Source organism: Melospiza melodia, chromosome 3, assembly GCF_035770615.1.
Source record: "Melospiza melodia melodia isolate bMelMel2 chromosome 3, bMelMel2.pri, whole genome shotgun sequence".
NCBI lineage: Eukaryota > Metazoa > Chordata > Aves > Passeriformes > Passerellidae > Melospiza > Melospiza melodia.
In genome coordinates this window covers 43,034,520-43,052,000 of record NC_086196.1, presented here as the reverse complement: position 1 = coordinate 43,052,000, position 17,481 = coordinate 43,034,520, and the positions used below count along the sequence as shown (strand labels likewise).

Below are 17,481 nucleotides of genomic sequence, written 5' to 3'. Positions count from 1 at the left end.
TATTATTAAAGCTTTTCTTAAAAAAAGACAATAATTTAATGGTTTAATATTAACTTTTTTTTTTAATTTAGAGTGTTGGAGGCTTTGCTCTTCTTCTTCAATGTTTTCAAAGTCCAAAGGAAGGCAGCAGTATAAAGCTTTTTATTAATGCTAGGTATTGCATTACTAAGCCTGTTTCTCTTTTATTGTTAACTTGGTCAGAATAGAACCTCTTAATTGCTAGTTTGCTTTTTATTTTTCCCTATGTAACTTTCAGATCTTTTCCACATGTGAATATAAAAATATTTCAAATTTTTTGAGGCTAATGCTATGATATGCTAAGGTTAGCAAGACAAGGCCTATTAGGAGGTGAAACAATTCTGAAAATTCTGGCATGTGTATTTGTCTTGATCAGATTCATACACCCAAAAAGCTTGCTAGTTTTTGTTTATCTGAGCTTAACTAATAAAAGATAATGCCTCACCTTACAAACTTTGCCTTGCTGAAGCTGTGCTGTGTGTCCCTGAACACACCCTTCACTGTCACAGCATTCTGTGGTAACTGACTTTCGCTGGGAATGTACTTGAATTTTAGCATTATCCGTGAGTATCCAACTGCTGGACCCCAGTGGCCTGGAGGTATTTTGGCAGATGAGATGGGTCTTGGAAAAACAGTGGAAGTGTTGGCTCTTATTCTGAATCATACTGGACCAGAGATTAAACAAGATGATCTGGCACTACCTGAGGTAAGGAAACCAGGTTGAGAGTTATTATGAAGAAAATGCTTTTCAGAATGAATGCAAGTACACTTTTTATTGCTTTAGAAGTCCATATTCAAAGCTCTAATATTGTGAAAGTTTTTCCCTTAATAGGACATGATACATGGCAGCATTAATGGTGGAACAGTTTGCATGAGAAGCTGTTGATCCTTTGCCATTGTTCAATGGTTTTATCTGGCAATTGTACTGTTAATATAGTTTGGACAGGCTTCAGGAGTTTGGACAGGCTCCTTCACTTCATTGTATTGATGGATGTCAAACATCCATTAGTTACATGTTCTGTGCTAAAATAGGGACAGTTTACATTCTGGGTAAAGATTTCTGCTCTCCCTCTGTTTCATATAATAAATGAGCTTATTTAGGAACAGTTTTCCATCTTTTCACTTTCCTCATCATGCATACTGTGAAAACTTGGCACATCCACTAAACCCAAAAATTTTTTCTGAAGGGAAAGGACCATTATTCTTAAGTAAACTCTTACCACTTTGTGAGTTTCATCTCTTGGAAATCATGGCAGCCAGTTTCATTGCACATTTATCATAGTGATCTCCTGCCTGCTTGTCATTTTAGCCATTAAAAGGACTCAATTCTGAGAGAGAATAAGATGATTCTTAAATATATAAGAGGGTCAGCACCAAGTAGTGCAGACAGAGGAGTAAAAGCACTAAAGTGCCTGGACACCAACTGATAACAATAGGTAGAAACCAGAGCTTTTGGAGGGCTGGAGTTACTGAAACTGTTTCATGATGTAAGTAGTTGGGACAGATGTCAGCTAATATATGAGTAAAATTTTGGGAGGCAATCCCTAAAAGGAGAAACATGCTTTTTATACAGCTTTCTAGAGGTCTTCCTCTATATTGCTTACTTCCTTTTGTGTTTCTAGCTATATATTAAATATATATTTTCCTCCCCCATCAGGAACCTAGATCACTTACATCTGTAGGTTCCTGCAACTTAATGCTGAAGCAGTGGAGGACCCAAGAGGCTTTCAGAGCTGCTTTTTGTGTTTCAGTTAGGGTGCTGAACACTGTTTGCCAAGAAACTGAACTAAATGATGTGTCACTCTGTACATTAAAAAAGAGCTATTTGAGCAAATTGATAAGATCAGAACATATATTTGTAGCAGCTCATGCTTACTTGCAAATATGAGGAGATTAATGAAGGTCAGAGTGACTGTGAAGAGACATGAGCTAATAACTATTTATTGTTGTCTGCATTAGGGTAAGCTTGTGAACTTCTTTGTTCCACCTCAACCTTTAGAGGGAAATAAAAAGAAAAAACCAAAGGAAATGGAGCCTAAATTAAAGGAAAAAATACAGTATCCCAGTAAGTATTTCTGATGAGTTTTAAAATATGTTTTGCTCTTAGTGTTGTGTTATATTGGCCACTGACTATGAGTTCAAGGCTACTCTTGACTTCTTCAGAATGAAGTTATTCTTTTGCTGAGCTCTGTCATGTAGGATTGCATGCTACAAACAAGTGATCCACAGTTAAAAGTAAAGCTACTAACTCAGAACTCTGCTACAGAGCTCCATGCAACTAGAGATCTTTGTAAAGCGTTTGCATTTAAATGAAATAAGCTGTCTTTTTTATGCCTCAGTAAGAAAATTGGGTGATTTATTTCTATCGTTATCCAAAGCTGTTTTAGAATCATTGCAAAACAGCAATCTGTAGAGCTGTGTCAAGTAAAAGCTTGTCAAAACTGCTGCCTATCTGCATTTTTTAGATGAGCACTATGTTTAGAGTTACCTTAATACGCATTCTGTGAGGTAACTTAATTTTTTGTTTTGATTCTTCGTACAGGCTTACGAGTAATGATATTAGCAGCTGTAAAGGAAATGAATGTGAAGAAAGGAGCATCCATAATTGCAATATTTAAGTACATCAGTTCTATATATAGATACGACACACAGAGAAATAGACGGCTTCTCAAAAGAACTCTAGAAAAACTCATTGCAGAACAGGTGGTAGAACAAGTTAAAGGACATGGTCTGGCTGGGTCCTTCAAGCTGGGGAAGAATTACAAGGAACAGAAGAAGCGAGAAAGAGCCAAAGAGCAGGTAAAACATGCTGCTGTAGTTATTTCAAAGAGTGTTGCAAAGGCTGTTCTTTTTTTCTGCCAGTTGCATGCTACTCTCAGCTGTACTGTCTATGTACACGAGCTCAGTGACGCTGATTTAGTGGTAAAAATGAAGAAAACTGCAGCAATTGCTTCAACACTTACAAATAAAGAAGCAGAAATCATAAGTAGATAAAATTTGGGGCTAAAATATTAACTACATCTGTCACAAGTCTTCTAAACAAGTGTTACTGGGAGTTGTATTGTTCTTACTGTGAAGTTGTTTTTTAAACACTGGTAAACATTAGCCAAATCCTCAAACTGGAAATTAATGTAAATCCTTAATATCTGTGTACTGATGTGTTTATATGTGCATTAAAAAAAAAAGAGTGGGGAGAAAGTCGTTTGGGTTGGAAGGGACTTTAAAACTTATCTAATTCCAAACCCCCTTGCCGTGGGGACACCTTCCACTAGATTACGTTTCTCAAAGTCCCATCCAACCTGGCCTTGAACACTTCCAGGGTTGGGGCCTCATTGGCTCTGGGCAACCTCTTCCAGTGTCTCACCACCTCACAGAGAAGAATTTCTTCCTAATATCTAAACATATTATCTTTCATTAAAAACTATCCCCCCCTTGCCCTGTCACTACGTGCTCTTGTAAATAGTCCATTTAAAGCTTCTCATAGCTTTTGGTCAGGTACTGGAAGGCCATAATTTCGCCTGAAGCCTTCTCTTCTCCAGGCTGAAAAATTCCAACTCTCTTAGCCTTTCCTCACAGGGGAGGTGCTCCAGCCCTCTGATCATCTTCGTGGCCCTCCTGTAGACTTAATCCAACAGTTGCACATCCTCCTTATGTTGGGTGTCTCAAAGCTGGATTGCAGTACTCCAGATGGGGTCTCACAAGAATGAATAGCTAGGCAGGATCCCTCCCTGGCCCTGCTGCCCACGGTGCTTTGGATACCGTCCGGGACACAATTGTCTTTCCGGGCTGCAAGTGCACATTGCTGCATCATGTCCAGCCTCTCACCCACCAGTACTCCCAAATCCTTCTCAGCAGTGCTGCTCTCAATCTGTTCATCCAAGCCATGTGCAGCACCTTGCACTTGCTCTTGTTGAACTGCATGAGATTCCCACGGGCCCACTCCTCAAGTTTGTCCAGGTCCTTCTGGACAGCATCCCGTCCTTCAGGCGTGTCAGCTGTATTGCTCAACTTGGTGTCATCTGCAAATTTGCTGAGGATGCGCTCAATCCCTCTGGCTATGTCATTAATGAAGACATTAAGTAGCAATGGTAGCTGTTAAATGTCATTGGACAAGTTAGAATGTAAAGTCTGACATTCTTGGTTAATTTTACTTTGTAGGTAGCAAGGACTTCAGAAAACATTCAGAAGAAGCAATTGATTGATGCTAAAACTCAAACCAAAGAATCAAGAAACAGTGATGAAACATCTGAAAATGTCTTTGAAACTGCTTCACGTGAGAATATCGCCATGGAAGAACATGATTACTGTACAACTGGTAAAAATAACAGGAAATCTGAAGCAGATCATGAGAACTCTGTAGAAGAGAAAAATGTTAAGCAAGAAACTGAGGTCCCAAAATCTCCTGATTTTCCTGGCAACCTTCTTGTCTCCAGTGACATGAGCAGTCACCCTGATGTTGATGTTTCTAAAACCACAGCTGTTATCCAGCAGGAAGTCCCAAAGGTCCAGTCCTCACATTCCCAAGAACGTGCTGGCAGTAGCGTACAACATACCAGTTCTGTATTTCCATTTAATACCTCTGAATATCGTTTTGAATGCATCTGTGGTGAGCTTGGATTGGCTGACTACAAAGCTCGTGTGCAGTGCCTGAAATGTTACCTGTGGCAGCATGCAGAATGTGTAAACTACAAAGAGGAGAACCTGAAGAGCAGGCCCTTCTACTGTCCCCATTGCCTTGTGGCAATGAAACCAGTTCCCACAAGAGCGACTCTGATAATTTCTCCAAGTTCTATTTGCCACCAGTGGGTAGATGAGATCAACAGGCATGTAAGATCATCATCTCTTCGAGTTCTGGTAAGATTATAGAGCTTCATATTCTGGAAAGTTATTTTATCAAGGCTTGGGGCTTATGTCACTCAAAGTTCAGAGGTCTTTGTCCTCTCTGCCAGAGCTCTATGTTTCTTGCTGCTAGACCAATGCTTTGGCATTATGTGGTGCATTGCTGTCCCAGAAAGACAGTCTGCAATTAGTCCTTTTTTTTTTCTGTTTTAGTTGGTCTCTGGGGGATAAACCAGTGGAGTAGATTGTATAGTGGCTGAAAGCAAATTTTTGTGTGGTTGCACCAACATGTGGCTTCTGAGAGGGAAGGCTGTTTGAAAGACTACCAAGGAACTTGAAAAGCCTATGGGTGTTTTGCGTGTTGTCTCACTGTACACGTGCACTTAAGCAATTCTCAGACTGTTGCTCCTCCTTCTGTTCTAGATAAAAAATGTTTCCGTAGGTAAAGCCTGTAGCTTTGCATTTCTGGTTCTCAGGCTTTATAAGAGAAGTCTTTGGCATTGGTGTTTACTGAAAACAGTACTGTTACAACCTGGCTGTTGTGTCTATAACATCTACCAAATTTATTAGGATGTTGCTTATTTGGAGACCATGTATTGTCCTTTTACTTGATTTCTAATAACCCTGTCACTAGAACAAATCTAATTACCCTAATTATACTTAGGGTAATAATCACCATGCTGGTTTTTAGAAAATACTGATATCACAGTATTCAAGAGTCTTTTATTACCAATGCAGCCAAGTTTTTTCCTTCATATTTTTAGCAGTCAGGAGCCTTTGTAATGACCAAGAGCTTTGAAAACCATCAATCACTTGTATTTTGAACAAAGTAGTAGCAGATTGATATAACTTTGTATTCAGAGATATATCTGGTACCTTTGGCTATTACAAATAGTTGCCCAACATATAAATAAATTCTAGGCCTCCAGTGCTATTTGTGTGAGTAGTCCAATTAGATTTAATGCAGGAATTAACAAATGTGTAAAACTCACATGGTTTTCTTAGGGCCCAGTCCACGTTTAATACCAGCTTTAAAGAAAATTAGCAGAAATAGATGTACATGGTCACAAGAAAATAGTTTAAATACTGAATGTCAGTACTTTAAACTGTGTGGCATCTTCCATTCTGCAAGATTGTTTTCATTTTCTTTTAACTGTAAGACTTGTTTTCAGTGTGGCTTCAAAATGAAAATTTGGTGTTTTATTTTCTGTTGAGGTAAAATGAAAGTAATGGAGGTGTTTCAAAGAATCAGTTTCCCATGTTAACAATTTTTGCGTTGCATGTGAAATGTGTTTTTTACTCTTCAACTGCTTACAACCCATGGGAAATTCTAATGGTTTTATGTAATAGAATGAGAAATTAAAATTTATCATTAAGTCTTGCTTTGTGACAGATTGTCTTCCTGCTGCTGTAAAAATAATCAAAACTTGGCCAACTTATAAATCTCCAGAAAATCTATTCATAAGTACTTGAAGAAATCATTAGACTTTGGCAGTTTGTTTCTTCGTGGTTTCTTCAGGGAGCGTGCTCTTTTTGGTTAATTTGTTTCTTTTTTCTTCCCCTTCCAAGCTCCCCTTCTCTCTTTTGTTTCATGTGCAGTGAGCTGAGTTACTCTGTTGTCCCACTCTGGGGCTCAATAGAAAGAAATTATCTGCAGGTGTTTCTTTCAGTAGACAGAAACACTGTTGCCGTATGCACAAACGTAGAGGAAGATTATTACTGGGAGAAAAAGTAGGGTTAAGACTGAAATTAACAGTGAAATCATGTGCTGATCATCAAGGGGTAAAGAGCAGTTATTTTAACTTCTGTACATTTCTAAAGGGATTTGGCTTAACATTATGAGGGAGATAAGAAAAGTACTTCTGATAATAGAACAAATGTCAATATGAAGGGTTTCTGCTAGTGCACAGAGACTGTATTTTACCTAGGGTACTTTTTTTTGTCTCCTAAATCTCTGTAGGTAAAACTTTACTCAGAGTGCAATTTCTGGTTTTTATATATTTTGATGCATATTTCTGTCTTTGCCTAATTATCCATTAAATTTTAGTGAGTAAAGTTTTTAGAAAAAAGTTAATGATCTACAGCAAAGGAAAGGAGAAGACTGAACATGTAACAGTAATTTGTGTAATGTTGTTCCATACAACATTACAGAATACTTAATCTTCAAACAACTGTTTTAACAAATAACTGTTTGTAGAAAATAATGAAGTCCTCTCTCCTTCAAAGGAGGAAATAAATGTTTTGCAAAGTCATAAAAAAATTGACAAATTTTGCATCCATGACTCTATTGTATTTATTACCCGGTTACTTAGATGAATTTCCCACCATACTATTAGATGATTACACATTTTATGAATAGTTTCTTTTTATATGAGCAACACTGCTAAAAGCTTGCACATATTAAGCTGTACTGATATATTAGCATTTTTATCATGCTTACCTCCCTGTTTTGCTCTCGTGCTGCTGCCTGTGAATCCCTGTAGGTGTACCAAGGCGTGAAGAAGCACGGCTTTTTGCAGCCGCACATGCTGGCAGAGCAGGAGGTGGTGATCACCACCTACGACGTGCTGCGCTCCGAGCTCAACTACGTGGACATCCCCCACAGCAACAGCGAGGACGGGCGCCGCTTCCGGAACCAGAAGCGCTACATGGCCATCCCCAGCCCCTTGGTGGCAGTGGAGTGGTGGAGGATCTGCCTCGATGAGGCACAAATGGTTGAATGCACCACTGCAAAGGTAGGACGTTCCTGGTCATGCATTCATTCAACTTGAAAAAATAAGAGAGTCTCTTCTTCCCCCTTCTTAATGTTCAGAGTACACTCATGTAGTTTGTCCTTGTCCCTTGTTCTTCAGAAGTGAATTTTCTGTTGGAGATACTTACCATTGAATGGTTCTCCTGTTGGAATTTTGGAAGATTGTGAAGTATATCCAGCTCAAAACATACTTAACATAATCTATACTGACAGTTTAAAGAACTAGGTCATCATGTTGTATATGGTGTTTGATAGTTTTCAGCAAGACACTAGCCTTGTTCAGTGATGTGGCTCAGAGGCATAGATGTGTCCTTTGGGTCTAGAAACTAAAATAGTCAGCAGTCTGTCTGCAAACTCAAGGGATACAGTCTGCAGGGGGGATTATTTTAATTAGTCTTTGTTCAGTTTTTTAGCCCAATACAGGAAGACAAAAATGCTACTTACATAATGCCTTACAGGCTTTAATGTTTAGAATTTTTTAAGCATACAGTTTATTTTGCTATTTGTTTGTCTTCTGTGAGCCCTTAATTGCACTTAATTGCTTGGAAGAGGACATGGCTTTTGTCAGCTTTCAGTTACCTTCTAAAAAGATAAAAAATGTTATATATGTTTTTATAATATATTGCACCAATGCTGCTTCTAGGTCTAAGGGTACATGCTGAAAAGATGTTCAGACTTCTCAGAAATAAGATCCAGGTGTTGTCGGACTGTGTTCCACTCTGTTTTTCCTTTCCTACCATTGGCTCTGTGTCCTTTCATTAGGCTGCTGAGATGGCACTCCGTTTGAGTGGAATCAATCGCTGGTGTGTCAGTGGCACTCCTGTGCAGCGAGGATTAGAAGGTGAGATTTTATGTAGTGGTGTCATCTCAGGGCTTTCCTTATGCTGATAACGAGGTGGGGCTTTGAAGTAATTAAAATTTCCGCTAGCTTTGTTCTGAATTCACTAGGTACTCTAACTTTGTAAGCCATAAACTTTAAGCATAATAATAAAGCCATCAATACATGTATCAATTTACAAATCGAAGAGCTGAAATCTTTTTGTCTCCCTGAGTTAGACAAATACTTTGGGGAGCAGAGAAGCTATGTGTCTAATAGCTGACTCAAGTGTGTTCTTCAGTTTTCACTTAGTGGAGTGGATAAATATTAACCCTTCTTTACAGCAGATAGTCTGCTCTGGTTACTGAATCCTGTGAACTGTCAAATACAGCAAGCAAAGCTGTATTTGCTTTTTGCATAGCTCTGTATGAACTACTGTGGGCATCTGCTGCTATGAATATAAATTCTAAAAATCATACTAAACCTTATGAAACCATCTCCAGTCCTTATGTAAGGACTTAATGACTTGAGATGTGTGGAGTAGGTAGCTGTATGTTAGCAGGTGACATTTATCTTGTCTTTTTTTGTGTTGTGCTCAGTTTCTGTAGACAGGCTTCAGACAGAGATAGAATAAAAGAAAGGGAGCTGACTAACTGCTTTGTCTCCCTGTGTTCTCTGATGGATTTTGGAATATATGGTGCACATTGGGGCAATGTGTTTAAAAGTGGATAAATCGGCGTAAGCATTTGTGGACTGTTGTTTGGATACGAAGTTGTAAAAATCGATATTTCAGATTAATTCATAATGGAATTTTGAATTAAATTTATAAATACATGTAATAGTTGCGAGAATACAGCGTTAATAAAGCAAAGCTGCAGAAAGAAATGATTGATTTTAGTGTTGTGATGAGCTCCTTCAAGCCCTGTGTGTGATTGTGTTGATTTAATACATATCTGAAATCACACAGTTCATAATACATGTTGACAGACTCTAAGGCAGCCCCATCACTTCAGGGATGAAAACTGCTGACTCATTTCAATCTGTGCCACTGCTGCTGTAATGCGGTGGGATAGGAGCTCTGGATAAACAATTGCTTCTTGCACAGAAATGATTCCCTGGATTTTTCTTCTTCTGGTCTATGATGTGTTTGGTGAATGTCTTGATGTTTTCAGCTGAATACTGAATTATGATAAAGCTAACAGAATAAGGAATGTAGCCACCAGATTTTCAAGAACTAGGAGATATCATCACATATCTCTGTTTCTGCAGTATCCCCATGCAGCATTTAAATGTGTGCTTCTGTGTTTTTCCAGTAAAATTAAGACAGACGTTTAAAGTCAGGACATCCTTAAATTTCATTCCAAAAAGTGACGGGTTGCTGAATTAGGCAGAATTAGCAAGATGTATTCTCTCAATTAGCAAGAAAACAATTGAAGTGTCTTTTGTTAATTTCTTATGCATTAGTAGAGAAGTGAAAATTCTTCTGAATTACAGCCCCTTCTAGGATTGTGGGCAGCAGACAGTTGGTGCACAGCAGGCTCTGGAGTAATGATGCTGAGCAATATTGGTTTAGAAAAACCTGGCAAACCCAGTTAAACATATGCAATCATGTAATTTCTGCCTCTTGTCTCTGCTCTGAATAGGCTTAAATTCTTTGCTTTCTTCGCTAAGCTTGAAATTAGGAAAGTGTCTCACAAACAGCTAAATTCTCTCAAGTTGTGTGGAAAACAAAAACGAGCTGAAGGAGAGAACGCCCACCTTCCACCACCCAGTCCCCTGCCTCAAATTAAATATTTTGCTGAGGGAATGACTGGAAAACAAGTGCAAAAGATAAAGGCCAGAATGGAGGTGGTTTATGCTTCATAGGCTTTGTATGACAGTTAAATTTTTTTGAGATGTATTGCAAAGTATTAAAACACAAACACTTTCTTTTCTTGGCAGATTTGTATGGATTAGTCCTTTTTCTTGGAGTTGATCCTTACTGGGTCAAGCATTGGTGGGACCAGCTACTATATCGGCCTTATTGCAGGAAAAATCCCCGGCCTCTCTACAGTCTAATTGCAAAGATCATGTGGAGATCAGCAAAGAAGGATGTGCTTGACCAAGTAAATCAAAGTTTTGAGTTTTAGAATTCCTGAACATCATTTATCAATAGTTTTATTTGCAAATTACTTACTTTCTTTTTTTAATTTCAGATTCAAATTCCCCCTCAGACAGAAAATATACACTGGCTTCACTTCTCTCCTGTGGAGAGACACTTCTATCATCGCCAGCACGAGGTGTGCTGCCAGGATGCATTGGCAAAACTCAGGAAGATTTCAGACTGGACTCTTAAGCTTAGCAGCCTAGATAGAAGGACTGTGACTTCTATTCTATACCCTTTGCTACGGCTCAGGCAGGCCTGCTGTCACCCACAAGCTGTTCGGGGAGAGTTCTTGCCGCTACAGAAAAGGTGAATTTCTGTAATTTCTTAAATGGCCTACTTTATCCAAAGCAAAACTCTGATTGTCTCCAGCAGTGCAAGTTCTTGTACAGTCCTCAAATAAGCCTAATTTAAGCTTCTTTAGTTAAATGTGTGATTGTGGCACACCAGGGTAATATGACCTCAGAAGCTGAACAGGCACAGTGGGTTCATTAGTGTAATTGTTGTGTTAACGAACATAGTACTGAAGGCATTTGATTCTCCAGTGGCATTCTAACCTTACTATGACTAGAGTGTTGCAGGTAACAGACTGAGTATGAAACAAACTAGATTCGTTTTTTGTTTTAAAATAAGCCCACTGCTTTTTTTTTTGTCTTGTACAAAGTTCACATTCATGAATGAGAACAATGAAAGAATCGAATCAACAGTATGGAATAGTTCTTTAGTTCAAAGAAAATGTTAATTTGTGGTTGCAGAATTTGTAAATATAGATCCAAACTTGAAAGCTGTACAAATGCTCTTTCATTTGCATGCTTTCAAGATCATCTTCCCCCATAAGTGCTCTGCAACTACCAGTTTGGTCTCAGCTTTTGTTAGACCAAAAAAACCCCATATTGCCAGTCCTGTTGTGAAATGTAGCTGCTATCTTTTCAGTCAGTTAGAAGGAGTTTGTGAAAGAGCAGGTTGTTTCCATCCCAGCCTCTCAGAAGGACATCTGTGTTTCTTTCTTAAACTACATATAGGGAAGAACTTCCACTTTTAGTGCTGCCAGTGTTATTGCTACTGTTTCCTATTCCATCCATTCTATTCAGTCTCTTTCAATCGTTAGAAGTTTTGTGTCCTACTCCTTGCTCTTTGTTCTACAGGGCACCTGCAGTGCCTAAGCAGCTGAAGCTGACTTTGCTTCTACTTGAACAGAGACCAATAGTTAGCCACTGTGCTGTAGCACTTACTGTGGCAGTCTGCTAATGTGGAAGCAAGGGACTCAAATCAATATTCCCACCCATCATACAAGATTATCTGCATTAAAATGAGCCAGTGTAGTATAAATGAAATATATGTAAACTGAGCAGAGCATGGTGGGAACAGCTTCATCCTGTGTTGATTTTGGTGGAATGGTTGCACAGTGACAGCTGCATAGTAACTGATGGAAAAGCCAGCAATGAAAATTAAATCTTTCTTAAAATCACCTGTCCAGAGAAAAGTCAATTTTCAGCACTGTTTACATACCTTTTTTTTGTGACCCAAACTTGACTACAGCAGTGGACATTCCCAGGATAGAGAGAAGATTTAGTTCCTGTCTTTGGTTATGTGTAGGAGAATAATGAAGAAATTCTCTGCTAGACCTTTGATGAATAACAGAAATTTCCTGAAATAAGAAAGTTGATGCTGGAGCATATAGATAAGAAACATGGGCCTGGATTAAAAACCTGAGTTTGGAGCATATTCTGTTCTATGATAGATAACCTTTTTCTCCCACCTGTGTAGTGAAGGCAGTAAATGAGATCTATTCAGGAAAAAAAAAGCTCTCAAAAGAGATTTTTCTAGGTTTTCCTAATTAGCTTGAGTAAAAACCACTTCTGTTTGCCTTAGTTGGTAGTCTCAGGCTGTGTATCTAATTGCATGTTTTATATGTACATCCTTCTGCTGTAACAATTTTTGTTGGAACTCCTGATGGTTTTGAAAATAAAAGGTAAGTAGCAATGGTGGAAGTATCAGCATATGTTATGTGTATTTAGTATTTCCTTTGCAGAATTCAGTAATTATGAATAGTGATTATATTGATTTAAAGCTGATTCTGGTGTAACACTGTACTATAAAACCAAGAATCAGTTTCTGCAACTGGAATAATGTTACAAGGAAGGTAAAATAAAGGCCTAGGGAAGGGCATCCTTCCAGCATAATTGGAGCCCAGTCTGTGCAAGAGTTCAGTACTCTGTTCCACGGTGCTGAACATCAAATAGTGAATGCTTCTCCTGAAGGTGAATGAGGCTGAGGAGCAGGGTTTCAGTGGAGGGGAGTGGTGTCTGTGTAACAACAGCAATTGGTATTTGGAGCAGCCTCAGGTCATCTCTTGTAGGCTGTTGCTATTGTTTACTCTCCTGTCTCTTCATACCAGTCCTCTGATTCTTTAACCTGTGGCTTTACTCCAAGGTACCCTTCAAGCTTCCTTCTTGCATCCTCCTCATTTCTGTTCCCACTTCACTCTTTTCATTTCTGGTATTTTTATGTGAAGCTAATTCTCTTCTGGTAAAATTCCTGTCATAATCTGCAGATATGACAAATGTAGAAAAGGAAGTTTAGAATGATTTTTGCTAGTCTTCTCTGTTCTCATTTCACACATTTTCTTCTTTATATTGACACTTCATGTGTTTTGTGTTTAGATTGGTAGCAGAGGGTAGAAGTGTGGTCTGTCATAGCTGTTTTCATCTGAACAGCTTTTGACAAAATGAGGTCTATGTTGCTTGTTTGCAGTTCACCGCTAACAAAAGGAGAACAATATTTTGCCCCATGAAGGATTATTTTATCAAGTTCAAATTTTCTTCTTGCTCCTTTTTTCTTGGTGTTCCAGGAGATGGCAACCTCTGGATGCATTCAAGTTAGGGTAAAGCTCTAGCAGGAAGAAAATCTGACAGCTAGAGGTTTTTTAATAAGTCAAGAAATCTCAAAAAAACCCATGGATGCATGTAATGATCTGCTATGCTGCTCAGCATGACCCCCTTACTTTTCTATACTGTGATTTTGTTTCTAATTCAAGCCATTTGGTCTCCTTTTCAGCACCATGACCATGGAGGAACTGTTGGCCTCTCTGCAAAAGAAGTGTCGAACAGAGTGTGAGGAAGCTCACCGGCAGTTGGTGTGTGCTCTCAATGGCTTAGCTGGTATCCATATCATTAAAGGTAAGACCAAAGGGCTGTAGCATATCCTCTACTCCTTTCAGTACAGGAGTAAAGGATATGCTCCATCTCTGTGTACTGGGAAGGTAAAAGAAGTCATACTTGTGTCGTTGTACTTAACCTGCTTTTGTTTATCAGTACTGCTTTCTGGGCTTCCCTTGTGCCCCCAGCCATGCTGACTGCTAAGATTCCTTTTGCTGCTCCTGCTAGACAGCTCTGTTAATATCGATTTTGTCTAAATTACGAGGCAAAAAAGCTTTGAAAGAGAAACAAAAATAATTATATGAATCTTGAGTGTCCCACAAAATAAATTAAAATTACTCCATTATGAATGTGTAAAAATGCCACTTTTCCAAGTTCTTCTAAAGTTGACAGGCTGTTTGAATTTTTCCAGCTCATGTCCAAGTCTTCCTTCAAAGAGAACAGGCAAACTGCCTTTTCTCTTACTTGCCTCACAGAAGGACTATATTCAGATTCTTTAATCTGTAGTTAGTGGGTTTGAAATACTTTGTTACAATTGCAGCATGGAGATATGTGCTTCTGATACAGTTAAATGCTTAAAAAGAGTTACATACAGATGTAATGCTTCTAAAATCGACTAGTAGCAAAAATTATGTTTGGCCTATTTTGAAAAACAGATTGATAAAAATTTCACCTGATGAGAAACAAAAGCAGGACAAAAGAGGCAGAATTCTGGTCTGTAACTCCTCCCCCAGTATTACCCTTACACTCAGTCTTCTTTATCAGGAAGGAGGAAGCACACCTTACATAAAAGTGAGGCCATGAATTTAATCTTAGTATAATTGAAAATCTATAGGTCTATTATTAGTCCAAATTTATTGCTACAGGCAAAGAAAAGAGTAACAATCACACTTACTTGTTTCTACTTGTCCTGCTTTTCTGCTTACCTTTCTACTTAAGCTCATCTGGACCCTGAGGTCAATGGTTTGGTAGATGTGGTGGCAGTGCAATTGCCAGTTGTCACTACCTTCACCAGTAGGAATAAGATGTTTGTGTTGATGGTTTCTTCCTCACACAAGAGTCCAGTGAGGGTCATTTTTATGTTTGCTAGCATGTTTGCATCTTTCTTCATTGGTCTGCAGCTCCATGAAAACGCTGAATTTAGTGGACATGATGCCTTTTATGAATGTTACATACTCTTTCTTTGTTCTCTTTGTTGCCCCTAAAACCAGTTTTGTCCAGCTCTAAGTCTGCATTTCTTTGACTGTGGGTGAGTTGTTTATAGCCATGGCTTTCTTATTCACTGCCAAGCCTGTGCACCATCTCTTAGCATCCCATGGCTGTACTCTACACTGCATCCTATATCTTTACTTGTCAATAGCCTCTGCTATTTTTACTAGGCCTATTTCCCTACACTACATCATTGTGGTAGTTGTAAATATCTCATTCTACATGGAATAACTGCTTGTTACTGCTGTCTGTAGAAAGCTGTGTTTGTACCACACAAAGATAAACAGAAGTTTAAAAATATACTAAAAATTTGCCATAGACACCTAGTGAATTACAGAAATTGCTATCACAGCTAAGCCAAGTAAAAGGTTCAGGCAGGGAAGGAAAAATTCAGGGGAGGCCTGACAAGCTTCAAACTAGCAAATTCAGCACATGACTTTTGGCCGTTTCTGGTAATTGCCATCCTGTATGGTGGGACTACACCCTTACAAACGCAACTCTTTCAATGTAAGAAGCAACAAATCTTGTTGCCATAAAATTGTTATACTTCCATATAGATAGGATGATGGTTTTTATTTTACTCTCTTATCTGTCTTTATGCATTTCTTTTCTCTCTGCTTCTCCATGTTTTAAGAGTCTCTAAGAGTATTACTGGCTAAGTAAATTTCCATCAGTTGAGAAAAGCAAATTAAGATGGATTTATTTTTTCACTGCTTTTCCATACACAACTTCAATTTTGTATTTCTTTTTAATTGATATCAGCTATTTTCTGAGGAGTGATTGTGATGCTGGCAGCTTACATCAGTAGTTATGCTTCCTGCATGTACCTAATCATTTCTGCATTTCTGAAGTATGACACAACTTTGATGGCTTTCACTGGGAGAGTGAATAATGCATTTACAGTGCAAATTTAGCAATGCATCACTGCAGTGAGTTGTGGATGATTTTTTTAAGTGCAACATGATATTTTTTTTGATTTATGCAACCATGAATACATATTTTAAGAGGTTTACAGATCTTACAGTGACAAAAGATATTTAATTTGAAAACTGTATAAGTCTTTGTAGAATATCATATTCTATTTTTTACCAATTTTTTGGGGGGGGAGGAATGACTAGGAAAGAATTGCTTGAAGACAGGCATTTAATATAGAGACTCTCTGAGAACATCTTAGTATGTTACAAGTAATGTAAAACTTGTAAGGTCGTAGCTGTTTGTATATTTAAAATCCAACACAATGTGTCTGTGTTTTTGCTGCTCTTTTTTAATTCAGGAGAATATGCATTGGCTGCGGAGCTGTACAGAGAAGTACTGAGATCATCCGAAGAGCACAAAGAAAAGCTCAAAACAGATTCCTTGCAAGTGAGTGAGCATTGAAATGTAAAGAAGCATAGTTAAGAACTGGAATACTTTAAAATACTTTAATTTAACAGGTCAGTCTTTTCTTCATCCCAGTGGTATGCTGAATTACTCTTTCAGCCTGCTGTAATGATAACAATCTTTGATAACAATTATTGATCATAATCTTCAGATAGGAATCTGTCCCATGACCTTCATGTTTCCTTTTTTTTTTTTGACCAAAAAAAAAAAAAGCTACTGTGTTTATAAAAATCTGCTTGTGAGTTTTCTTGATGTCCCTGAAGCAGTGTATGATCTCCACCTGCTGTTCTGCACTACAGTTAACAAGCTGAATTCCTATTCTGGTGCATGTGACTGTGACTGCTCACATTAAGTGTTATATCCTGCAATTACAGAATGCAGAGTTTGTACTGAGAGTGATATTAATGTGCCAAATGATAGAGAATAATAAAATACTTGCACTGCAGAAGATAAGAGGGCATCAAAACATGGAAAAGAATTGCAGTGCCTTTTCTCTTTGGGCATTTGACTTTTGAATACGATTAGCCTTTTGAATACTATTTAAAAATATGAATATATTTTCCTGGTAGAAAAGTCATGGTTCTCTAAGTAACATATTTACAGTTCTTCAAGAACTATCAGTTATTAATTGACCAAAATTTTCTTCAGCATAATAAGAGATTTAAAATGTTAGTGATACTTAGATAAGTGATCAGTTGTCTGTTTCTTTACTTGCTTCTATGAGCAAATTATTGTTTGATTGTGTTGCATGTGGTCACCTGATGCCTCTGCTGTGCTTCTTTGATTCTTCTTTTTCCTTTGTGACTTCCTGGTGGCTTTTTTGGCCTATCATAGAGGTGTTAGCCTAAACTTGTTAAGCTGCACATAGGTTATTAATTAAATTGCTCTACTGGATTGTACAGTCCAGTTAATTTTTTCCCCCTAGAAATATATGCTGATTAATGATGCCTTAGTGTACTAAAATTTTGCTTCTGTTAAGTCTTCTCAATTGTGTAGGATTAGCTCTTTGGGATGAAGGCAAATCACTACTGGCCAGTCCTCTTGAGTGACTGAAATAGTAATAGGGCAGAGGTGAAGAGAATCCAGGATGTGAGAAGGGCACAAGTTTATGATAGTGGAGGTTATTACTATGAGTTTGTGGGAGCTGTGCAGGAAGCATAATATT

The 17,481-nt window shown here is 38.2% G+C and overlaps 1 protein-coding gene across 1 annotated transcript in view; it reads left to right on the top strand.

Annotated features, from left to right (window-relative positions):
• Positions 1-17,481, top strand: part of SHPRH (SNF2 histone linker PHD RING helicase) — a 48,316-nt gene that overhangs the window by 10,286 nt on the left and 20,549 nt on the right. Inside the window, exons 6-15 of the mRNA XM_063151532.1 lie at positions 574-724; positions 1,978-2,083; positions 2,561-2,817; positions 4,177-4,872; positions 7,341-7,592; positions 8,372-8,450; positions 10,368-10,531; positions 10,622-10,878; positions 13,627-13,748; positions 16,210-16,298. Of these exons, the coding sequence (XP_063007602.1) occupies positions 574-724; positions 1,978-2,083; positions 2,561-2,817; positions 4,177-4,872; positions 7,341-7,592; positions 8,372-8,450; positions 10,368-10,531; positions 10,622-10,878; positions 13,627-13,748; positions 16,210-16,298 (2,173 nt within the window). The remainder of the gene's footprint in view (positions 1-573; positions 725-1,977; positions 2,084-2,560; positions 2,818-4,176; positions 4,873-7,340; positions 7,593-8,371; positions 8,451-10,367; positions 10,532-10,621; positions 10,879-13,626; positions 13,749-16,209; positions 16,299-17,481) is intronic.